At 28.6% G+C, this 25296-nt stretch overlaps 4 protein-coding genes across 5 annotated transcripts; 3 read left to right on the plus strand and 1 right to left on the minus strand.

The window, feature by feature from the left end:
• Positions 1-151: 151 nt before the first annotated feature.
• Positions 152-2867, plus strand: LOC114131341 (dnaJ homolog subfamily C member 21). Of its 2 annotated transcripts, none has more exons than XM_027996530.2 (2): positions 152-340; positions 503-2867. In XM_027996530.2, exon 2 carries the CDS (start codon positions 536-538, stop codon positions 2282-2284), a length of 1749 nt encoding a protein of 582 aa, XP_027852331.1. In that variant the 5' UTR covers positions 152-340; positions 503-535; the 3' UTR covers positions 2285-2867. The 2 variants fall into 2 exon arrangements, with proteins under 2 accessions (XP_027852331.1, XP_050058141.1); XM_050202184.1 differs by having other exon boundaries at positions 514-2867.
• Positions 2868-6525: 3658 nt separating this feature from the next.
• LOC114131299 (tubulin beta chain-like) lies at positions 6526-15344 on the plus strand. The gene is made up of 8 exons (XM_027996482.2): positions 6526-6713; positions 12685-12796; positions 12856-12981; positions 13053-13450; positions 13535-13720; positions 13797-13936; positions 14042-14303; positions 15076-15344. Exons 1-8 carry the CDS (start codon positions 6657-6659, stop codon positions 15148-15150), a joined length of 1356 nt encoding a protein of 451 aa, XP_027852283.2. The 5' UTR covers positions 6526-6656; the 3' UTR covers positions 15151-15344.
• Positions 15345-18886: 3542 nt separating this feature from the next.
• On the minus strand, positions 18887-21894 carry LOC114131363 (bifunctional methylenetetrahydrofolate dehydrogenase/cyclohydrolase, mitochondrial). Its single transcript, XM_027996555.2, has 8 exons — positions 21636-21894; positions 21454-21565; positions 20780-20964; positions 20598-20707; positions 20176-20341; positions 20013-20105; positions 19363-19470; positions 18887-19286 (listed from the first exon to the last, which is right to left on the minus strand). Exons 2-8 carry the CDS (start codon positions 21519-21521, stop codon positions 18991-18993), a joined length of 1026 nt encoding a protein of 341 aa, XP_027852356.2. The 5' UTR covers positions 21522-21565; positions 21636-21894; the 3' UTR covers positions 18887-18990.
• Positions 21895-22687: 793 nt separating this feature from the next.
• Positions 22688-23846, plus strand: LOC114131319 (small nuclear ribonucleoprotein Sm D2-like). The gene is made up of 3 exons (XM_027996508.2): positions 22688-22886; positions 23327-23585; positions 23657-23846. Coding segments are annotated over exons 1-3 (378 nt in total). The 5' UTR covers positions 22688-22884; the 3' UTR covers positions 23774-23846.
• The last annotated feature ends 1450 nt before the right edge of the window (positions 23847-25296 follow it).

The raw sequence follows: 25296 nt of genomic DNA on the forward strand, positions 1-25296 counted from the left end.
CCTATAACAGTATAGTATCACCTTTGGTATCACCATAGAATTTTTTATATTTTTATGGACTATGGTATCATTTGTATCACAGTCTACAGAATATTCCACGTTCTTATCGTTTCTTGGTAAGGTTAATAAATAATAAATAAATGATAATATTATCTAAAAACATTACGAACCCCGTACTCGACAGTCGGTTGTGTACTGTGTATCTCGGAATCTCGGATTGTTCTCGGATCCAACAGTTGACATTTTTAAACAAAAAAAGTAATATTACGTTTAATTTTTATTAAAAACTCAAAACAGATCAATTAGAGTACTATTAAATTTTTTATAAATATAATATCAGGTAAATATTAATGTTTATGTATTTAAAAAACAGATTTTTTATACAAATGTAAATTGTTTGTCAAGATAAATTTATATAGAACTTATGATTATTTTTTTTTTTTTAATGACCTCTATTTCTATATATTTTTAGAAGTGTATATATTAATTTATTTATATATAGTTCATTTATAGGTTTATTTTGATTGGAGGCATAATGAAGTGTTTCTATGAAGTATTGGAAGTGTCTCGCGATGTCTCTGCTGATGATTTAAAGAAATCTTATAAAAAATTAGCGTTGAGGTGGCATCCTGATAAAAATCCAGATAATGTTGAAGAAGCTAAAGAACAGTTTCAATTAATTCAGCAAGCATATGAGGTTCTAGGTGATCCGCGTGAACGACAGTGGTATGACAACCACCGCGAATATATTATTAATAGTGGTGATACACCTGTTAATGAGCTTAATCTTTTTAAGTATTTTTCACCTTCTTGTTACAAAGGCTTTGGTGATGACGATAAAGGATTCTATTCTGTATACCGTGAGGTATTTAACACTATATTGGTCGAAGAAAGTGTTTATTTTGAAGTGGATCCTGATGAAATTCCAACATTTGGTCGGTCAGACAGTGACTATGCTGATATTGTGCGACCATTCTACAACTTTTGGTGTGGTTTTAACACACATAAACCATTTGGGTGGTTAGATGAATATGACATACGAAGTGCCCCTAACAGACGTGTAGTCAAATTAATGGAAAAAGAAAATAAGAAGATTCGTGATAAAGCTAAGAAAGAACGTAATGATGAAATACAAGCATTGTTAGAGTTTGTACGTAAACGTGATAAACGATTAAAAGCATATGCAGAGACTCTTAAGTTAAAATCAGCTGAAAACAGTAAACGAATGGAAGAAGCTAGGCGTAAAAGAATTAAAGATAAACAAAAAGAAATGGCCAATTATAAAGAATCTGATTGGTCTAAGTTTTCTAATGTAGAAGAAGAGTTAAAGGTCATTGAAGAAAGCCTTATTGCTGAATATGGTGGTAGTAGTGACGAAGTTGAATCAGATGATGAAATGGCTAACTGTTTATATTGTGTGGCTTGTAATAAAGTATTTAAAACAGAAAAAGCATTTCAAAACCATGAGAAGTCTAAAAAGCATAAAGAAAATATCGAACTTATCAAAGTTGAGATGTTGAATGACGAACAAATGTTGAATAATGAAGAACCTATTAGTAACAATAGTTCTTCTGATGACAAGAGTCAAAGTCAGTCTGATGAAGAAAGTGTTGTAGATGAAGCTGATTACTATAGCTCAAATAGCAACGCAGAGTCTTGCAATAGTTTAAGTAGTGAAACTGAAGCAGTAGAATTTACTACAAATAAAATAAACAATATTAATCTATTAAATGTTCAGAATGATATTGAAACAGATGATATATTAGAAGCTGATTTAAGTAGTGAAGAAGAAACAGCAAATATAAAAAGAAAATCTAGTAAAAAGAAAAAGAAAGATTCACTGACAGTTGATGAAGTAAATGTATTATATTGTTTGACATGTGATCAATCTTTTAAAACTGAAAAAGCCTTGCATAATCATCAGACATCTAAAAAGCATAAAGACAATGTTGTATTAATAAGTGCTAAAAAAACTAATGATGATGATCATAATCCTATTTCTGATGAAACTGATAATTATTCAGTGCCAGAAATAGAAACTAAAATATCACCAATAGAGGATCAACCTCAAGCTGAATCAACAACAGAAAAGTCAACGAAAAATAAAAAAAAACCAAAAGTAGTTGAAACCCCCAAAATTAAAAAGTCTAATCATGCTTGCGGTGTATGCTCATCAGTATTTTCATCAAAAAACAAACTACATCAACATTTAAAAGATGCAAACCATGCAGTTTTAAAAACAGTAGTTGTAAATGATCGAAAGTGTAAAAAAAAAGGAAAATAATTATTACACAATCACTTGTCTTATTATTATTATTATTATTATTATTTTGTCATTTTGGTTGATTAATTAAAAACTTTATAGTGTATATATTACTTATTTTTTAAATTTTGTTTCATAAACCTTTATTTTTATAACTATAGAACATAGGTTATACCAAGTAGGTATGTTTTATTCTTAATTTCAATTAAGAAAAATAAATACAATTCAGTATTGATATATTTAATTATTTATTAATTATAATATCAAAATATCAGATCGACCCCAAAGAGTTGGAAGGACCGCGGTGCCGTAAAAACCGGGTGTGCAGAGTGTACACTGCACATGGGCCACAGGCCTCATACTATATTTCAGAGCCTCAAAAAGAGATTATAATATGACCATAGGTTAGGTTAGGACCATACAGTCCTCTAGATTTTGATTTACACACAGGTCTCAAGTAGTTTAGTTATGGTACTAGAGGACGGCAAAGAAGAAGAATATTAGAATTTATATTAATAGGTTTTTATTACAATTGATAGATACTTATTATGCATGTACTGTATAATAGATATTGTATTATAGTGATTAAAAAACATGTACTTAATATTATATTTTGTATTTATTTACTAATATCAACAGTTATCTATTTTGTTATTCAAAATGTTGTAAGTTATTTTTTTAGTATGTTAATATGTTCAATAAAGGCTATATAATATTAGTAAATAAATAAATGATGCTTATTTTATTGTCTACACAAAAATGTTAGTATTATACCGCCATTATAATCCATTGTAAATTAGTGTTTACAAACTGATTCAAAGTTTCAACTTTCAAGTTAAGAAAGTTAATGTTTTAGGTTATAGTAATTTTACTGCTTAGTTTGAATAATGTGCAAAACTATTAGTATAACATAAAACTTTGTGGCACTAGGATCTATAGTAGATGGGACTCCTTAATCACAGGAATTAAATTATCAAAAGATAAAAGTATAAGACATAGAATTTTTTTCATATATATTAACTGCAACTATTTTCAACATACTATTTAACTAACTTCTTTAAATGTATAAAATTATGTCTTTAGCATGGGCGACTTAATAGATGTATAATCAGGGAAGTCCTTAAGCCATCTTTGATGATAGCAGGGGACTGTTGCAGAGGAAGCGACATTTAATTGGGAAGTTTTTTTCTATAATACAGATCAGGGGGTCTCCAACCTACGACTCGCCAAAGTAATTTATGTTTTAAAAATAATATATTAGTATTTATTATCTATTCTTCGATTTCATTATCTTCTTATTCCTTAAAAAATGTAGAGCCACCATGAAAAAACGTAGGTATTTCAAATTTGGCCCGCTGTAAAATAAGGCTGGATACGTCAGAAATATACATATTTGATTGCGTTGATTAGTATACTGTTTAATAATTCTTAAGTACCAATTCAGCAATCACTTTTTCGTGCACTTCAGTACATATTTCTACTGATCCTATAAGTATATCAATATATTATACCTGTACGTTATGTACTATGGTCTATGGCGATATTGGTAATTGGTGTTATTAAAACGTATAAAAATATACCTAGCACCTATAGCAGCTAGCCCTAAAGCATTGTATTATCAAGCCCTTAGGCCTAAAGTGTTCTACTAGTATCCAACTAGAAATCATAAGAAATTTAAAACAAAATCTGCTAACCTACACTCTATAGATTATACTAGTTCATTAAGTGTAATAGTAATTAGGTACTACTAAACCATTGGTATAAATAATACCAGTGGCTTAACTACAAAATTTAAGGCTTAGGACCGAGAGCAAAATCCAGGCATTATATATGGCGGTCTGAGGGAGGAGTGGGTACATTCATCTCACTAAAATTATTTTATCCATTTTTAAAAAATATTATTGTACGTTTCATTAATTCAAAATTGTATAATAATATTATGTAAAAAAAATAATAATTTAATAGTTTCTTATAAATTATTAAAAAAAAAATATTGTACTACATTGGGCACCTTAAGCGAACGGGCCCGGGTATTACCCAACCGCCACTCAGTAATACGAAAATAGTGTACCTATCATATCCATTATCTTCACTCTTTATCTCAAAAAAAATAAATAATAATAATAACGTGAAAATATTTAAATTACATAATAATTCTAAGACGTTACAACATGAAAAAATTATATTTTACAATTTTTAGTAGTGAAGTAGTTGACCAACATTAGGTATACCTACGTATATACCATGCATAGGTACGCATACCTGTTGGCTGTTATACCCCTCAGTCTCAATAATTAAAACTTTAAATCGTATTTATACCTATCTCATAAGCTACTCGTCCAAAATTCCATTTTTATCAAATATGCAAATCCCTATACTCCAAAAAAAAAACATTTAGAATAAAAAATAAAAAATGTATCTTGACATTAAAAAAGCAAAAATTGTTAATAAAACGTTATAAGTTTTTGGAATAATGAATGTCTCGTGTCTTATATATTAAATGGATCACTCCGTATTACTAATCTTTAGATTGTATAGAACACTAAACATTAAACTTAGTAAATGTATATAAATATTTAATAATTGATGCTAGTACAGAGCACTATAACCGTGACTTACTAGTATATTGAAATGGACTTAAAACCTAAAAACTTAAAAACCTAATTATTAAGTATCTAACAAGTAAGTAGTAAGTAAAATAATATTTTATAAAATAAAAATTCTTATAATAAATATTATTGTCTATAAATCATTCGTTTTTCGGAAAACTTTCATGTTTTGGTAAGCTGCAATTCCTCTAAACAAATATTTGTTTTGTACCTAAATTAAATTTGTTAAATTTATTTTAAATTATTTTATATTTAATGAGTTATAATTAATAAATAATAATGATCAAATACACCATTCACAAATTCACAATTTAATTGTATATATTATTTTACTTGTTTTTTAAAATTGTTTGCCTACTTTCATCATTTTAAATGCATAGGTATTATATTATGTATGTATAATAAATTGATACTTTTTAATACATAAATATCTATGTTCTCTGAAGTCGTAATAAATGATTATACATTTGTAATATATTTTTTAGATTAAAGTAATACAAATACTTACCACTGCAGAATAGATTTCTTCTAGTCAGTGGTATAGGACTGGTAAGGAAGAATAATATAATAGATTACTTAAAGGTACCTATCATAATTTAATCATAGTTTATCATCAATCTTTGATAATATTTTTAATTGAAATTTAAAAAGCTCAAACTAAGAATGTTTGAATTTGAAGGGGAATGTTTTAGAAAAATTAGTGATAGAAGTCTTTAGTCTACGGTTGAATTATCAATTATGAATAATTATTAATTACTATCATACAAAAACAAATGACTTGCACTTTCGTAAGTACTAACTAGAGTGTGGAATCAAATAGCCGGCTGTTAAAATTCAGAGGTTGTAAACGCAATATAAACGACTATTTTAAGCTACGCCGTAAAAATACTGTATTAACCTATACTATATTATATTAGGTACAGTATTGTAAGTATCACAGTAACATAATAACTTACAGGTTACAGAAAAAATTAAAGACGAAGTAACGGAGTGATTAACGGATAAAACTAGTTTGAATCGAATATAGGGGAGGGACCGGGATGCGTCATCCGTATTTTTCTCATAAAATCTTTCATACAACAACTAGCGCAAGCTGAGATACGATGATGAGCACAAAACATTTGAGATATTCACACACGCACAAATACACCAATCACTTATATGGGACCTATGCATATATTATTATAATTTAGAATAAACGGTTTAATAATGATCATGATTACAGCTGCAGGTCGTCGAGCGGCTGCAATTATATTCGAAGAGATGAAAGTTGAATGAAATATTTAGTATGCAGACAGAGGCGCATCAAATAGGCAATAGCACTAAATCGTGTAATTTTTTTTTATTTAACTCTTCTGGTCCTAAAAAAAATCGTACAGAACAAGAGAAGGTACGTAAAATACGTTCCGGCTTCCGGGAATGCTTGGAAAAAAAATGCTTCTGTTTTTTTTTGAAGGGGTAACGGGGTGGGGGGGGTTGTACGCGTTGGTCCTCGTGCGCATCAATGCGTAGACGTGTGGTGATTTTCTCCCTCCCCAACGGTCACCCCCTCTCAACCACGCCAGTGGTACAACTCATTCGTAATCTGTGGTGGCAGCGCCATCGGTAAGCGGGGGGTCGCGGGCCGGACCGTCGTCCCGGCGAGGTTGGCGGGCGGCCGCACGGCATCGGCGGCAGTGTGCAAACTACAAACCGAACGTGAACACCGTGGGCGGACGACATCGACCGCGACAAATCACGTTTCAATTACAACCGTCGCCGCTACCCGAGACACGCTCGTCGTCATGAGGGAGATTTTGCATTTGCAGGCCGGTCAGTGCGGAAATCAGATCGGAGCCAAAGTAAACATAAAACCAAACCTTATTATTATTATCATTATATAGTGACGTCTTCGAATGATTATAGGTACATAATATAAAATAGTATAATCGTTGGTCGATAATAAGAAATATAGTTATATTACGCGCGGTGTATCATTGTCTTTTAGAAAAAAATTACACGCATAGAGTTCCACGTGGGAAAACCGTGTTGGTGTTTCGATTTTTCCGCCATAGGTAACGCCCGTTATGATATAACAATATAATATAAGAATATTATAATATTATTATGTTATACAGCTTTGCATGTGTCACGCCGTACCTACTTTGAGATACGCGTCACGTACTCGCGTATTTAACACTGTTTATTCGAGCGCCGCAGCGGTTACTAGTTTCCCGTTAATTATTGTAAATTTCGGAGATTTTTTTTCCTCCTTCTAGGAATCTCGCCACATGTGTTTAAGTGTAAACGTGCACTTGGTACGAGTCGAAACTCGAAACGCACTAGTATTGTTGTTTGTCGCATACCGTTTTGGCGGTCTTTCAAAACGAGTCGTAATACGATATAATAATAATATTATATAATATGACGATGCGGGGCGGCTCGGCGGCTGTGTGTCTTGGAACGGACCACGAGGTTTATTTTTTCGTTATTCGATTTTTTCAATATTACCACTTATCCTGATTCCCGGGGTTCGCGAGTTTTCCGGGTAAATAAGGTTTCCATTGCGCATAAACAAAATTCTAGCGAGTACTCTTAATATATACGGCGCAACGGCGAAGTCTCACGTTTGTGTTGTAATCGATAAACATCGAAAAAACGCGTTGATGTTCATTTTGTTTTCAAAGGGTCGTATATTCAACGGAAAATTAGCCTTATTTTGAAGGGGGGGTCTTAACATTTTAAAAATGTACATTTATTTTTAGGACATTATGTGTGTGTAGTGTGTGCATATAAGCATCAGTACGTTATTATTTAGATTAAATTAAATGTAAAAAAAAATTATAATTTAAAAGTTTAACAGAAATCGAATTAATTACCGAAAAGACTATAGGTACTCGAATACCACTAATTAAGAATGCAATTAATAATACATAATTAATAAAACGAACACCTAAACCTAATTCGATCTTGTAATATGTTTTTTGTATATTTTGCCGCTATCGCATTCATAGTATTTTTGAGTTTAGCTTTAGTCGGCACCCGCAGCTGTCAAAAAAAAAAAACCATACAAGCATAATTTAATCATATTATGTAATACCTATAATGTTACTTACTACTTATATTAAGCGTTAAGCCACTACAAAATAACAATCGTGTTGTTTTTAGGTTCATTATCCTGTAGGTACCTACCTAAACTAATGTGATGGTAAACTATCTATGAAAAAACCCGAATACAATATCAGTATTCAATAACTTTACTGTACAATGTTAGTACCTTATCCAGTACACGTGACTACTATTCTTTTCATCTCTATGACCCTCTTGGCCTCTTCTATCCAATATGTAGGTGTTTTTCTTTTAACTTAACACTATAACTATTCTAATACTTCATTGGTCGTTGGTACCGTTCCAAAAGCTCCTTAGTATATTTTTAGTGACGTCCAGGCACCATATCGTATGTATAATATCGTCTTGCACGACATACTGAATTTGGTCATATATACCCGACGACGCGCCGTAATTATCATTCGTTATTTCCGGCATAGCCGTTTGCCATTTCACGGTGTCCCGTAAATGCACTTCTGGCGCACAGCCACAGCGGGGACGAGATCGATAAACTCGAAAATTTATTCCTGCAGTACTGCAGCGGTACTGACCGATATTATAAATTTCTTTATTTCCTTCTGCCGTAAAAGCTCCTGAACGAAAGCTTACATATAAAAATACATACATATAATAATGTAATAATACATATATTTTGTTGGAAAATAAAAAGATTATATTAGATCAATTGTCGCACAATGATCACATTGTGTCTATAATAATATAATATAGCATGTGTAATATGTATATTATGATATTTATATAGGTACATTATAATATATTAGATACATTTTTAATAGCCGTCGTCACAAAATTATTGTTTTAATATTTACCTACTCACAATATTTAATAGGCTTATCGGTTGTTTTAACACGTGTACATAAAAACATATGCGCGCGCATCGTTAGTCAACATGCTAAATGTATCAACACTATGAAATGATAGTTGTTTTAAACACTAAAACATAGTACATAGACAAACTAGCTAGTCCATTTTTTGTAGGTCTTCATTTTCCCGCATAACCATACCCATATATTTTAAACAACTATAGGTTTATCGATTGGCTGCGTCATTGGAAGTTATTTTAACAATATATGTAATCTTATCGACGATGTTATTTTAGGGTTTGTAAAATAATTTAATTATGCTAGCGGCACTACTCAAATCTTAGAGATTTTATTATATTGTATACATTTTTTTTTCACATAATTTAGTTAATTGTATTCTATATATATATATATATATATATATATATATATATAATATATTATACATATATGTATAAAATAATCCCAATTACGATGAATCGAATACATGTCCAATAGACCGAATAACCCATTTATATTTTGAAAATCACAATAAAATAACGATTTTTACTATAGTATATCAATTTCGTTTTATCATATAAAATTAGGTTAAAAGTGTGTACTTTTTTATAGGTACATAAAATATTAATTAATAACTCGGTGTTAAATTAAACAGGTTTTAATTAAAATCTCAATACTTTTTACTTCTATAAATAATATTATATTGTTATAATAATTAATATGTATAAATTGTACCAACATATTAGTGTAGATATACATACACATTATTATAGTATAGTATGTCTATACTATAATATATTATATTTTATGAAAATTACTTGCAGTATACCTTATAAATCGCATGTTTATTCATTGATAATTATTATATAATATGAATTAACCGTTTTGTGTGATAATATTGTTGGACCATATTATTTATTATCTATATCAGAAAATAATATGTCTTAATTAAAATATGTTCAACTATTCGAATTTTCGAAACATATAGAAATTAACTGTTGTAATGTAGATGCTATATCATATATAAACAAAATCAATATAGATTATAAGGAAGTATGAATCTAGCAAATACTGAAATATTTGAAATGAATTGGACTGTGTATTAATTTAGACATTGGAAGCTATTAAAAATAACAATTAAAAAAAAACACGGTTTTACAAAGTTATTTTATAAGTATATGTTTGTGTAGGTTAACTACACAAATTATTAATCGATTGATTTTAGAGTAAAATCACATATTAAGTCTGGTAAAAATAAGTTTCCACCTGTGATATAGCAGGTAAAAATCACTTATTAGTGTGCATACAGCAATAGAGTATATACATAAGTTACTATGTATATTAAAACGAAATTATAAAAATACAAATTTGCTTCTCACTTCATTCCAACTTAGAACTCAAAACTTAGTCTATATGTAGTATTGTAATGTAGGGACACTCGGAAGTAGATTACATGTACATTTGCAATTCGCAGAAAGTAATACAGAAATACAGAAATTAATAAATTCAATTTTATCACCATGTTAGATGTAGGTGTATTTTTGTTCGTGTAGGAACTTGCATAATTGCATATGTAATTGCTGACCTCTGCTATGTTTCGTGAGGGAACTTACCAAACCCCATCAGATCAGTCATATCCTATAGGTAACAAAAAAAAATTCGTACTATTTTTTTTTAAATGAAATCATTTTTGGATAGATTTTTTCAGCTATATTTAGGTTAGGTTTTTTTATTACATACCAATATACCATGATAATTTTTCACGTTTAATAGTTAATACCTATTTAACCAATACTATGTCCAGCGAGAGAATAAGCCGATTATTTGTAGATCTCCACTTGGTGTCACGTGAGGATACCCAAAAGAACCAATTTTATTTTCGTCTTCTTTCACTGGACGAAGGAGTATATTTACTAGTTACTACTAGTGTTAATTCTTAATTACTCAACTAAAATTTATAGGTAAACTGTAATGAAAGCCTAATTCATAATTAAAAATAACCTTCATGTCAATTATTATTTATTACCTAATTAATTATTCAGAGTTTTTGAAATGTCATTATAATATTGCCATGAATCATATTAAAATTACGTATATTCATCATACCAAATTACGTTTAAATAATATGACAAAATGGAATAATTATTGTCATTTAAATTTTGGTAAACCATGTTCGTATATTTGAATAATTAAGTACCTACCTACCTAATACCAGTAGTACCTACCTATTTATTGACTAATAAATATACGTAAAAGAATAAATATGTACTGATTACTTATTTCAAATTCTCATAAAAAAAACTCTAACGCTAAATTTTCAGTTTATAAGTGCAATATTTTTATACTCAGTATTATATATAAAAAAATATTTTTATCTGTTAAAATATTATACAGAAGTAGATTGTTGTTATTTCTTAATTAAGTTGAAAATAATTATTTAGAGTGTAATGAGAATAGTTTTAATTATTATGTATTATTTTTCAGTTATTTGTGTTTTTTTTTAAAAAAATTCTGATGATGCCATACCCGCATGACCTATAAACCATACAATCTAATATTAAAGCCAATAACACAAAATTGATGTTAATAAAATATACAAATTTATAATGTTGTGCGTTTGTAAAACACACATGCCTCAGCGCCCTCTTAATCTTAATACATTTTGGTAAAAGTGCCCTAATATTTCCGTACAATCCTTTTAGTTTAAAATCGGTTATAATTGCCATCCATACAAGTATCTACTTATTTTATGTTATTGAAATAAATATTATATAATTTTATAGTTGTTAGAAAATTGTGAAAATTAAAAATAAGATATTCTAAATATAAATAGTTATACGAATTCAGTACTTTCAGTACAATAGTAAAGTGAAACGATTACACAAAATTCAATATTTAAATATTTTTTTAGTATAATATAATGAGCATATTAATTGAATAATATAAGGGTAGGTACTAGGTATATGGTCTGATTATTTTGTATATTTTTACGGGCTGAAAGCATTTATTATACTTGTCTCTTACGTAGATATAATAATAAATATACATTTTATATTTACATTAATGATAGATAAGTGTACAATGAAAACAATAGTTGTATCTTATAGAACTAGCCGCCTACTGACAGAACTTCATGGTTTATATCTTAAGTGGAATAAATATGTATAATATATTATAGTTATTTATATTTGATATTATAATATATTATAGTCAATGTATTTGAAGTTCGTAAAAACTAAAAATGCATTAATCTATTATGTAGAAGTAATCATGTGTTTTGTTTTTAAATCAATTAGGTGCCTAAAATAGGTTATTAGGTTATCACGTAAGCTAAAATTGTGCAGGTATAAAGTTACCCTTCTGAACATATTAAAAAAATAGTTTGTATTGTATTGGTCACAACAGGAAATTGATAAAGTGAATTGGGTGTATTAGGTAAAAATTAAATTTTTTAAGTTGTGTAAAATTTTTGTTTTCCTAAAGTTAATAATAACCGTACCTTGAGTGGTTCTAATCTTGAAAAGGCTTCCTCTTAATTATAAACCTTGTATAAATTTAATAATGAACTCACAATGTTAAATTACCAAAACTGAAACTGGAAAATCAGTTTGAATTTAGCTAAGCTCTAATCGCTTATAAGTTATGTTATATAATAATTCTGATTTTAAAACATCGGTTTATAAAAGTTTATACATTTGCTAGTATTCATATGTTTTACAGTATTATAATATGTTGATGTGATACAAAACCAGTACCATACACAAGTTTTGATGTATAAACATTAAGCAATGTAACCAGTCACATAAATATTTATAAGTTGTGGCACTAAATTGTTACTACTGTTTCTAAATTTTAAGTGTATTTAATTAAAATATAATATTTAATTCCTTATTTTTTATAGTTTTGGGAGATCATTTCGGATGAACATGGTATCGATCCATGTGGTGCGTACCACGGCGACAACGACTTACAATTGGAGAGGATCAATGTTTACTTTAATGAAGCCAGCACCAGTAAGAAAGTCATTAAACTTAATCATACAATTTTACAACAATTAACATTGTATTTTTAGATGGGAAATATGTGCCTAGAGCAATTCTGGTTGATTTGGAACCTGGCACCATGGATTCAGTCCGTTCCGGACCGTTCGGTCAGCTGTTTAGGCCTGATAACTATGTTTTTGGACAAAGCGGCGCAGGTACTAAATCTCGAAAGTACTTATAAATTATAATATAGTTATAATCAAGATCAAAAATGATAAATTTTTAGGTAACAACTGGGCTAAAGGTCATTATACGGAAGGTGCTGAGTTGGTGGACTCTGTGATGGATGTAGTACGTCGTGAGGCTGAAAACTGCGATTGTTTACAAGGATTCCAACTGGCTCATTCCTTAGGTGGAGGAACAGGATCCGGTATGGGTACTTTGTTGATATCGAAAATTCGAGAGGAATATCCAGACCGCATAATGAATACATTCAGTGTTGTTCCATCTCCGAAGGTATCGGACACCGTGGTGGAACCCTATAACGCCACACTGTCTGTGCACCAGTTGGTGGAAAACACGGATGAAACGTTTTGTATCGACAACGAAGCATTGTACGATATTTGTTTTAGGACCCTAAAATTGACGTCGCCGACGTATGGCGATCTCAACCATTTGGTCTCTGTAAGTTGTCTTTGCTTAACATTTAATGTCAATAAATACCATAAACTGAATAAAAATGTAATAGTCGATTTAATCGTGTTTTAGGTAACTATGTCTGGAGTGACGACATGTCTTCGGTTTCCTGGTCAATTGAACGCTGACTTGAGAAAGTTGGCCGTTAATATGGTCCCATTCCCGAGGTTACATTTCTTTATGCCTGGATTCGCTCCACTTACAGCTAGGGGTAGTCAGTCTTACAGAGCCCTTTCAGTTCCGGAACTCACCCAACAAGTGTGTAATTTGATATCGTCAAGTGTAAATGCTAAATATTTAAATTTATATTTAACCGTTTATGTTTGTATGACAGATGTTTGACGCCAAGAACATGATGACAGCTTGCGATCCTAGACACGGACGTTATCTGACAGTGGCCGCCATATTCAGAGGGATAATGTCTATGAAAGAAGTCGATGAGCAAATGTTGAACATTCAGAATAAGAACTCTGGGTACGTTTAGCTAAAAACTAATGTTTGCAAATAATTAAATTATTATCAGTAACATGCCATTATAATACTTAAGTAATATTAACCATGAATGATAAATTTATTCAGATATTTCGTGGAATGGATACCAAATAACGTTAAAGTCGCCGTGTGTGATATACCACCCCGTGGTCTCAAAATGTCGGCAACATTTATTGGTAATACTACCGCCATCCAAGAGATATTCAAACGCATTTCCGAACAGTTCACAGCCATGTTCCGCCGTAAGGCATTCTTACATTGGTACACAGGCGAGGGTATGGACGAAATGGAATTCACTGAAGCCGAATCCAATATGAACGATTTAGTATCCGAATACCAACAGTACCAGGTACTATAATCATCTAAGTAGTATATGTTATTATTTTTAAAATTATTATAAGAACGCTATACTTGCATATGTAGACATGTAGTTGTCTCCGTTAAGCAAACCGTAGGTATAGAAAATTAAAATACAGAAGAATCATTTTATGTTATTAGTTTCAATATTATAATGAAGTAGTGAATTTGTAGCTTATTATTAGTTTTAAACGTGAAAATATTATTTAGCAATTTATAACATTTCAAGGATGTTTATTGATGACTTTATTTCATAGTAAGATATAATTTATAAGTCAATAACTATGTATAATATTACAATATTGATAAAATAATAATAATTATAACTTTTTTCCAAGTTTAAATATTAATAGAAACCTACAAGACTATAAATAATACTCGTTATTATTAGATTCGATTACAGGTAAATTCATCTTTATATGAATTTTTCTAAACGAAAATTTAGTCAGTTGTACGTTTATTAGATGTTAAACGTGTGCTCTATTTTTAGTTTATATTTATAAAGTATCGCGAATACGTGAATAATGACAAATACTAATAGTATAGGTAATGTCCATTTTAAATGTTTTAAAATTCCATATAAAATATTGTTATGTATGTATTATACTCAATTATTATAGTCGATAATTACTATCGGTAAATACTGTAAAATGGAAATGGAAATCATAAGTATTTTTTCTCTACAAAAGGGGCTTCAATGGTCTATGATATTTTAATTATAATATTAATTATTTATTATTTATGTTTTAAATTTTTGTCTGTAGGAAGCTACAGCTGAAGAAGTTGAATTTGACGATGAAGAAGTTATCGAAGAAGTCGATGACAACAAAGATTACTGAGTATTGTGAACTGAATATTATGTACATTATGACTATGACAGACAGTTGTTCAACTTATGAATTATTTATGTTGTACGTTGACTCTATTGAGTTTTTAAGTTTTTAAACTCTTATTGCATTTGTTAAATGTTAATTAATTTGTGTCGTTAGAAATTTAAAACTTTTATTAAACGAATACCGTTTTCGAATAATAATTATAATTTTTGATTCTTTAACACCATGAACCAAATTCCTACTTTTATGTCATAAATACATATAATAATAGGTAATTATTATTATTCGTTAAAATAATATTTTTATTATTATTATTAGGTTATTATTTATAACCTAAGTAGATACATTTTATCATTTTTGTACAATGTAAAATTACATTTTTAGATTTGCACATTTAAGTCATTTTCGGTCGTCATAAAGGAATTTCGTTTTCTTTTTCTCAACTTTAAAATCGTTTTCAACGTAGGTATTGAATTAATGATTCAATCGATTTAGCCAACGTTTTAAGTGGAATGCCTGCAGTTTGCCAAAGCCGGCAAAGCCTTATGTCGACCGACAACCATTACTAGTTATCAGTGAAGAACACTATTGATATGAATATAAAAACGAACATATTCAACTTACATAGTAGTTTATACAGTACATATTATAAATTAATATCTATAATATTTATTATATACACTTTTTCACTCCGTCGCGTCGACCATTAATTAACAAGTTCGAGTTTTCACTGGATCCTGTAGTAATCTCTTTAATTTTAATATACCGTGTTACCATAAAGTTTATAAATACCTTCAACAACTTATCGCCGTGAGAAGTATCGGCCATTCGGCGACGACTATTACCTATCGTTTTTTATTAGATGTTCTTAATTTCTTAGAGAATATTTTCTCTCCTTCTCATCGAGTGCGTATCGACATATTTAACCTTATACTATAGTCGTGGCCCATGGTCCATGTATAAGCGATGGACACAGCAGAGCGCGCGATGGAAAGATATCATTTCTACATCGTGATTCGTAGTAGAGTGAAATTAATAATCATAATCATAACCAGTGACCTCGGTAACTCAAATAAATAGATAAATGTAGGTATAACCATGGTTGTGACGCACTCACTTCCGCCGTGACTTTAATAATAGAATCATTGTTATTGAATAATGTATGTCGCACTGCACTGTTGTAGTTGTCATATCATTATTATTATGTGTCCTATTTTCGACAAATGACCATTAATTGTTTTTAAATATTAGAATTATTAGATAGGTAATGTGTTTCCGGACAAGATTCTTTAGAAAATATAAAAATACAAGTTATGATTTTAATCCGTGATGTAGATGTAAGTACCTGCTACCTATTGGCTATTATATTATTTATATCTTAAAAGCTTATAGCAGCGCTCAACAAGAATAAAAAACCTAAGTTAAACCCATGTAGATAAGCGTTTTTATTACATCGGAAACAAATTAACTCAAAAGACCTTTGTTTGATGCTTCCAAGTTTTAGATCACAATTTATTAAAAATGGTAGGTATTCCATAACACTAAATTACACGATTTTTAAAGATGTTGAACATGTGTGTGCAACGTGCTCTGGTGTCATATACATTTAATATAATATACAAAGGTATCAAAACGTAGATAATGATGACAAAATCCAAATGGGAGACATTTCTTAAAACTCATAGACGAGTTCGTTAGAACAGATAATGATCAGTAATCTTGGGACCAAAAAGTGAAGGGTAAAAATTAGCCAAAATACAATTAAGTTTAGTAAGCGTAAAACAACGCTATAGACTATAAAACAGCGGAGCAGCTTTTCTTGGAAACGCTGGCCGCGTCGATAATATTATATTGAATTATATTATATTATAGCGAACTTAGCGGTATCGTTCATGGTCACACACGACATCATCGCACGCGCTCTTGCGATTTCACAGGAAATCATCGATATATGATTTACGCAAATGCGTGGGAAGAGCGGATGCACGTGCACTGACCAGCTGGGACCTGCCGGTACCGCGGGGGCCTCTGGACGATATATAAGGGGGTCCTTAGGATTAGGCACATTTTAGACGTGATTTACTAGAGTTAGAGCAAGCACCTTCACATAACCAAGTTCAATAATTTTGTCATTTGGACTTAGAATATTTTTCACAGTTTAATTTATTTAATTATTGGACATAGAATATTTTTGTCGAAATAATACACTTAGAAATAATTCAACAGTTTTCATTTTTTACAATCAAACCATTCGATACTACATCTTTTTGTTGCTCGTACGTGGCACGTTACATGTGTATAAAAACAAATTATTATATGGGTAAAATTCAAAATTGCGTTGGATTAAAAAATCATCCATCTGACTCAATATATTTAAAACGTAGCTTGCAAATAGCAAATAAATCACATTAAATGGCAATTTTAATTTTAAAACTCGTTTATGTTAAAAAAAAAAATCTTAGTTTCAAGAATACTTAGGAATTTAGCTACAAAATTAGCTATAACCAAATGAAAATTAATAACTTAATTAAAGTTTGAAAAAATCAACTGTCGTTAATCAAACAATTTGCGATGTTTTGTTAATTTCTTTTCAATATTGTTCAACTAGTCCAAGTAATCATAACTAAGTTACTCCAAAAGTCATACATTTTAAGTTTCTATATTTATAAGATTATATAATTAAATATTTGTTCTCTTTGAACTTTACTAATTCTTCCAAAATATACCTATTTTACTGTACTAACTGCTCCCTATATCCTAGAAATCTAAAGCATTTTTGAATTCGTCATGCATTTTACTAATATTAACTTTTCCACTTGTTTAAATTCATAATATTTTTTAAGTATACAAAATTTTATTTTAGAATGTAAATAATATTTAACTCTAAGTTTAAGTTTAGTAAGAAATGTGAGTAGTTATAAGTACTCTCGTAAATTTAAATTAGGTTTCAAAATGTTTATCATACAAATAGTTAAGTCAAAACATGCGCGGTGTGTTTTTAATAATATATGGAGGTATGTACTAGAACGCCCTTTAATTGCTTTTATACTAGTCATTCACAATAAGACATAAGAAATTGCCTACATTAAACTCCTTGCCACTCAGTATAAAATCCTCATAGTAATTATTCTTTAGTTAGTTTAGTACAATATGACCAGCAAACAAATTTCTTATTTTTTAAATGTACTACTAAATCTTTAGTACAGACAGACATTTTTAACTACCTACAGTCGCCAATACTAAAATTGAATAGTACAGATATGGTAGAAGCTGTTGAAACTTTAATATTTATTGTAAAAAGCCAAAAAAAACATTTATTATTTGATAAAAGGTCCACTAAACATTTTTCAATTCCTTATCTAGTAAAACCTAAAATGATTAGAATTGTGACGTCTTCATCTCCTTATGTATACACAACAATATCACAGTAGTATTAATAAACATAATTTTTAAAATAGATGTACCATAAAATTTAAAGCAATTTTTTGATTTGGCAAAGCATCTAAAAATCAATTCTGTAATTGTTAAATTCAATTTTATCAAGACTAAAAAACCAAAAAACAATAATCGCTAAAAATTTGATTTCTGTGACTGTCAGTTAAACTTTTAATCTTAACTCAAAATTAAATTAATTCTTTTTACACTACATCTTATATAATTATACAATGTTTTTTATTGTCAATCATGGCAAAAATAATTTACATAAAATATAATTTAAAGGTGAACATAAAATAATAAAATGTACCTAATAAAATAATTTAATTAATATTTAAATGTATTTTTATTTAATTATCACAACCACATAAGTAATATTATTCAATAAAATATTTTTATCTAGATTTGCATTCATGGTTTTATTTGTGATGCTTGTTTGTATATTACTGCACCAGGATCAAGTATGTTATAAATCACAGTTTTCTTAGCAGCAGCAATTGTATTACGCATTAACATAGCTACTGTCATTGGACCAACTCCTCCGGGTACTGGTGTTATGTACCCGGCAACTTCTTTTACTTTTTCATAGTCAACATCACCTACTAGATATGATTTGGACGTTTTCGGGTCCTCTACCCTGGTTATTCCTACATCAATTATGGCTGCTCCTGGTTTAACCATATCAGCACGAATTAAATTTGGAACACCTAATTGGTAATACATTCAAAGTTTATTTCAAAAAATATTCATATTTTAAGTATAATAATTAATAACCAATATTACCTGCTGCTGAAACAATAATATCAGCTGTTTTTGTAAATAAAGCTAGTTGATCTGGTGGTGTATATCGATGGCATATTGTTGTAGTTGCATCCATTGCTGATGTCTCGCCTTAATATGAAATTTAAAATAAATAACAACATCACACAGTTTGTATAATGAACTTAAATTATTGATATATTTTTTTTAATGATATTAATGATATTATATTATATGTACAGTATTCACCAAGTATAAGTATAAGTAGGTCTTATTTTGTTGTTAATTTAAAATAGTCATGAATTAAAAACAAAAAAGAAACCAATGTGATTTTGTCTAAGCATGATTATTGATTACCAAGTAATAGTAATTATAGTGATTATTTTTACATTAACAATATTTGTAAAGGTCAGATAAATAATGATTAATAATGTTTTTTTTTAAATTATTCATTGCATTATTAAATTAATATTATTAAGGCATGACATCATAACAAGGTGTTTGACATGAATAAAATACATAATAGTACCATATTATGTGTAATTTATCAATAATTTAAAAATATTAGTACAATTTTAAAAATGTAAGAATGTTTTAAACATAAGTATTTTGAACAACCTATATTTTTGAGTTATAAGCATTTCATCCGATTTTAAGTTAAATTTTAATTATACCTGCATTATCTGCATGGAGCAACATAGAAATAGGCATACCAACATTTTTTGATCTTCCACAAACAACAGCATTTTTACCAAAAGTAGGAATTCCTAAAATAATATACATTTGTTTTAATTTAAAATTAAAATATTTAATTTCTAAATGTAGCATTTAATATACCAGTTCGTCGAATTAATTCATGAACACCCAATGGTGTACATGGTCCCAAACATTGCATGTCTAAACAAAATCTTCCAATATTAACAATATTAAAACCATCAACATCCTTGTGTGGTGCTACAGCATTGCACAAAGTTCGTTCAGTAATATGATCAGGAAGTGGTAACTAAATTACATAAAAGTTTATGATGTATAAATTATATTAAAAATGATATTTGAAATTCTATAATTAAAGTCTACAATTGTATGGGTATTTTTTTCTTGGTTGATTATATACAGATTAGGGAAGTTCAAATTATAATATACTATAACAATTTAACTAAAAATAAATTTTCTTTTAATGTGTAAAGGTATATTGCCTATAATTAAAAATGATAATATGTATAATGTTTAAAATGTTATAGCTTAGAGTTATAACTTACCTGGACTAGAATTCCATCAACATCTTCATCATGATTTAAACTTTTGATACATGCAAGTAGCTCATTTTCACTTGTTGATGCACTGAACTTCATCGTTTTTGTTTCAATACCTAATTAAAATATGTAGGTATTATTAAAAACAATAATCATTTTATTTTTTTCCATTGAAATAATGTAACAACCAACAACTTTAGCAGCTTTCATTTTGTTTGACACATAAATTTTACTAGCTGGGTTTTGTCCAACTAATACTGCTACTAAACTGGGAGCCCGATTCCCTTTCAAAATCCATTCTTGAGTCTCTTGGCGTAGCTCATTTAATATAGTATTAGCAATACTTTTCCCATCAATTACTGTAGCTTTAAATCTAAAAAAAAATTTTTTTTTTTTAAGTATAGTATCATATTTTTTCTTCGAACACTCTAATGATCTTAAAAATATGGTAATTAACGATATTAGCTTCATATCTACATTTGTGAGAAAGTGAGGCAATGGCAATTCTCAGTTATTAGAAATGAATATATTTAGTTATTTAATGGTTGAAATTAATGAATATTGTTTTTTTGGGGGGAAATTAAGTGTTAGCATTATGATGAAAAAGCTGAGCTATTTCAACAATTGTAAAGTGATTTTTTATTTGATCTAACCTAACAAGTAAAAAAGCTATATAAATAATTTGAACTAATTTGTATATATTATTCCACGCCAAGTTTAAAAAATCAAAATATTTTTTAACAAAATATTTGTATTAAATATTTAAGCACTAGACAAAGAAAGACAAAGTATCAATATAGGTAACTATTATGTACTTATTAAAAATTAAAATTAATATTACATTTTTTACTAAATAATTTACCTGATGCTGGAAGAATGAAAATTTTTTGTAAACAATTTTACACTAGTCCAATATCTGGTATTATGCATTTTTAAATATTTTTTAAAAATAGGTAACTGGTAACTAGGATTATCTGTGAAAGAAAAAAATATTTAAAACATACAGATCAATAACTACCCTACTCTAAACTAATTTCTACTTACTTATTAGTTATTAATCATTTGAGCTATCAACACTTTAAACTATCAAGTAGGATTGCATAAGTATCTAAATACATGTTCGGAGAATAATAATTATTTTATGCCCATTTTCTCAACGATTCATGAATTACTAATTAAGATAATTAATCAATAATGTTTATTTCAAAATTAAACATCTTAATTTGAACCTAATTACTTCAATAATAATGCCAAATGGCACTGGCCGCCACGAGGCACGAACTATTCGAAATCTCAACCTTAAGATAATCTAAATAGGAAATTTCATGATACCGCTTATCATAATATCACAGAAGAGTGAAGACACAACGAGCACATACAATTTATTATGAAAATCTGATTTGTTCTTGAATAGATAGCGCTTGAAGGTGACTGGCGAGTAATGTATATTCATTACCCAGTTGGGCATTTTTTTATTCTGTAACAACTGACAACTCACAGGATTTCTCCTAACCTCCTCTATATACCATTGCCACAATTCCACTTATCAGTATTAAAAGTATAGAATATTCTTTAATCAATGCTTTTACTATTCATGTTCGCTTTTGTAAATTATGATTTGGGTATTATACTTCAAAATTAATGTAAGACGACTGACGATAAGTGTCCTGCAAAAGGTTTATAAATTAATAAACTGAAATAAAGTTTATTAAAATAATAAATTAATTTAGTTCAATCAACAAGTAGTAGGAACCTAAAAGGTATAACCATTGATCAATCAACGGTATAACGTTTTACGATTGTCGGTTATATAGTTATTATTAAGAGTAAAAAAACTTAATGAGTATTGATCATGATAAATAAAATAGAAACATTATATTTACTTCTTTATTAAAAATAAAAATATTTCAATTATTTTAAAATAATCTGGAATAAAAATAATGAATAACGAGAATTTTTATACAAAAGCGTTAAATTTGATAGGCAACTAAACGTACAGCTGAACGATAAGCAATATTATGCTTTGGGAGCTTCTGAATTCTCTTATCAAAAGTGTAAATGTTTATTGTTAAGATAAAAAACATGACAAAATTATTATTATTTTGTCATGATAAAAAATATTTATTTATTCATCTCATAATACTCAATATTTTTCATTATTCATAAATAATTTAGTATTTATTATTTATTCAAGCGTGAAGTGAATTAAGACTGCTGAGTGCTGAGCCATTCAAATAATTTTATTCTGTCCGTTTTAATTGTTTATTATTTCTTTTTAATAAAAATCGTAATAATGTAAGTATGGACAAAGATTATATATTTAAATGTTAGTGTAATTAATACTTACAAAAACCCTTTTTGAATTGTATTAAATTTATACAATTTTTTAAACAACCTTCTAACAACCATATTAAAATTGAATTGTATAACATGTAATGTTCAAATAATACTCATTTATAGATTTTATAAATAGGTAATTTACAAATAAATATTTTATTTAAAAAATCATAAAATCTATTATTAATGAAAATAGTAATTTATAATGATTGTTTTAAGAATATTTGTATTAAAATTAATATTACATTATTAATCCTGTATCAGTAATTATAAAAAACCTTTTTTTAATAAATCTAAAAAAATTATTTTGCTGTACCTACATTGGATAAATATTTGTGCATGTTTTTTATCTTTTATTTACTCATAAGTCATAACTACATAAATTTATATTTGATTAGGGCTGCTGTAGCAAATAAACCAAAATCTGAAATGACTCCAGAAGAGCTAGCAAAACGTGAAGAAGAAGAATTTACTACAGGCCCTATGTCGGTGTTAACCCAATCTGTACGAAACAACACTCAAGTATTGATAAACTGTCGTAACAATAGAAAACTTCTGGCTAGAATAAAAGCATTTGATCGACATTGTAACATGGTATTAGAAAATGTAAGGGAGATGTGGACTGAGTTACCTAAAACTGGCAAAGGCAAAAAAAAAGTGAATATTTTAAATTTGCATTCTAACAATTTTAAATAGAATAAAAATTAAATTTTATTAATTTGTTTTAGGCTAAAGCAGTGAGTCGAGACAAATATATTTCTAAAATGTTTCTACGTGGCGATTCAGTTATTTTAGTTGTCAAAAACCCTAAAGAAGCTGTTCGACAACAACCGCCAGCCCCTTGAAATGTAATTCCTCTTTTGGTAAATTAGATTTAAGATTATTACATTCAAAGTATATACTCATTACTTGACTTAATTTGTATTTCTTTTGATATCTATAACCTTAATCAATGTTTTCCAAAATATTCCTGAATATTTTTTTGTTTTCCATTGATTTATATGATACTAAGGGCCATTCTTCTTACACTATCCGGTTAAGACTAACCGGTAGAATGCTATTGGTTAACTCATGATAAATTCTTTCAGTTAGCGTTATTAGGTACTAACCAAATATTGTAAGAACAGCCCTAAAAAATGTTATTGAATAATTTAAAAATTACAACAAATAACAATTTTGTTTGGTACTTTTGGTGATTGACTGAAATGGAAACAATTGCATAATTACACTGCAAAATTGCAATACATATATAATATTTTACATGATAACAAGGGGTTGTATTTTAATATTATTATATTATAACTACATTACAATATTGTTATTAGATAATTATTAAATAATTATATGATAATACATACTAACAAATTTAAAAATTATCAAAGTAGATGTTAAAATAGATTTCATAAAGGTTCTATCACAGAACAGCCTTCCTCCTCATACTAAATTATCATGTTAATATTTTCTATAATCTATATCATATTGATATTCATATTTGACATCATATATCAATATGTTACACATTGTTTTTTTTCTCGTGTCAGGCACACCATTATGTAGGTACAATCTTTAAATAATAATTAACAAAGTATACATATAAAGTAAAGCCATAAATATAAATATAAAAGACAAACAAATAGATAAAAATAAATAAATAGATTAAAATAATTCAAAGTTACATAAATGGTAAACGATTGTTTTTTGGTTCATATGGTTTCAGCCCAAAAACTAGCTACGTCTTAGGCATTGTCATTGTTACACATAGTAAATTTTCTATTTTAATAAAAATAAAAAACAAAAATATTTAAATTAAAGATTAAGAACAAAGTTTTTTTTCAAATTATAAAATAATTGAGATGGGAATGGTAATTTGCAAAAATTTTGGCTAATGACATGACATACGAGTGGTTTTTTTTTTTTTATTCGGGCCGCGCAAAACCTTTGCCTCCTCTATTGAAAACTGAAATGACGCCACTCGTTACTGCTTCAATTTTAAACTTAGGGGAACTTTCTGATAGAAAATCCCATCTAAATGGTATTTATGAGGGTCAAAACTCAAAAGTAAATACAAATATTTGTATACTCTACCATCACGAGATTCACTCGATACATAGGTACTATTCAGAAATGAGCTCCCGTTTTTTTTTCTTTTTAATTTTCCGGGGTTATTTATTAGCGGAATGGATTTTTTGGGTAATAAACCACGTTTTCCCACGTTTAGATTATAATCTAAAAAGTAAAAACCTTGTGTTTTTCCCTCTAAATTCTGTGATGATAATAATATGAGCTTAGACAGAAACACGGTTAGGTTATCCTAACCATGGACAGAATAATTAAAATAATAATTAAAAAATTCAAATAAATAAACTAT

Source organism: Aphis gossypii, chromosome 2, assembly GCF_020184175.1.
Source record: "Aphis gossypii isolate Hap1 chromosome 2, ASM2018417v2, whole genome shotgun sequence".
In the NCBI taxonomy this organism is placed as follows: Eukaryota; Metazoa; Arthropoda; class Insecta; order Hemiptera; family Aphididae; genus Aphis; species Aphis gossypii.

What these genes read in the sequence shown, in the direction of transcription:
- LOC114131319 (XM_027996508.2), top strand. An exon ending in CTGGCAAAGGCAAAAAAAAA is followed by an intron (nt 23,586 to 23,656) that starts GTGAATATTTTA and finishes AATTTGTTTTAG; the next exon opens with GCTAAAGCAGTGAGTCGAGA.
- LOC114131341 (XM_027996530.2), top strand. Translation starts at nt 536, where the DNA reads ATGAAGTGTTTCTATGAAGTATTGGAAGTGTCTCGCGATGTCTCTGCT.
- LOC114131299 (XM_027996482.2), top strand. Translation starts at nt 6,657, where the DNA reads ATGAGGGAGATTTTGCATTTGCAGGCCGGTCAGTGCGGAAATCAGATC. An exon ending in GAAATCAGATCGGAGCCAAA is followed by an intron (nt 6,714 to 12,684) that starts GTAAACATAAAA and finishes TATTTTTTATAG; the next exon opens with TTTTGGGAGATCATTTCGGA. An exon ending in TTTTGGACAAAGCGGCGCAG is followed by an intron (nt 12,982 to 13,052) that starts GTACTAAATCTC and finishes ATAAATTTTTAG; the next exon opens with GTAACAACTGGGCTAAAGGT.
- LOC114131363 (XM_027996555.2), bottom strand. Translation starts at nt 21,521, where the DNA reads ATGCATAATACCAGATATTGGACTAGTGTAAAATTGTTTACAAAAAAT. An exon ending in GAAAGCTGCTAAAGTTGTTG is followed by an intron (nt 20,708 to 20,779) that starts GTTGTTACATTA and finishes TATTTTAATTAG; the next exon opens with GTATTGAAACAAAAACGATG. An exon ending in TGAATTAATTCGACGAACTG is followed by an intron (nt 20,106 to 20,175) that starts GTATATTAAATG and finishes ATATTATTTTAG; the next exon opens with GAATTCCTACTTTTGGTAAA.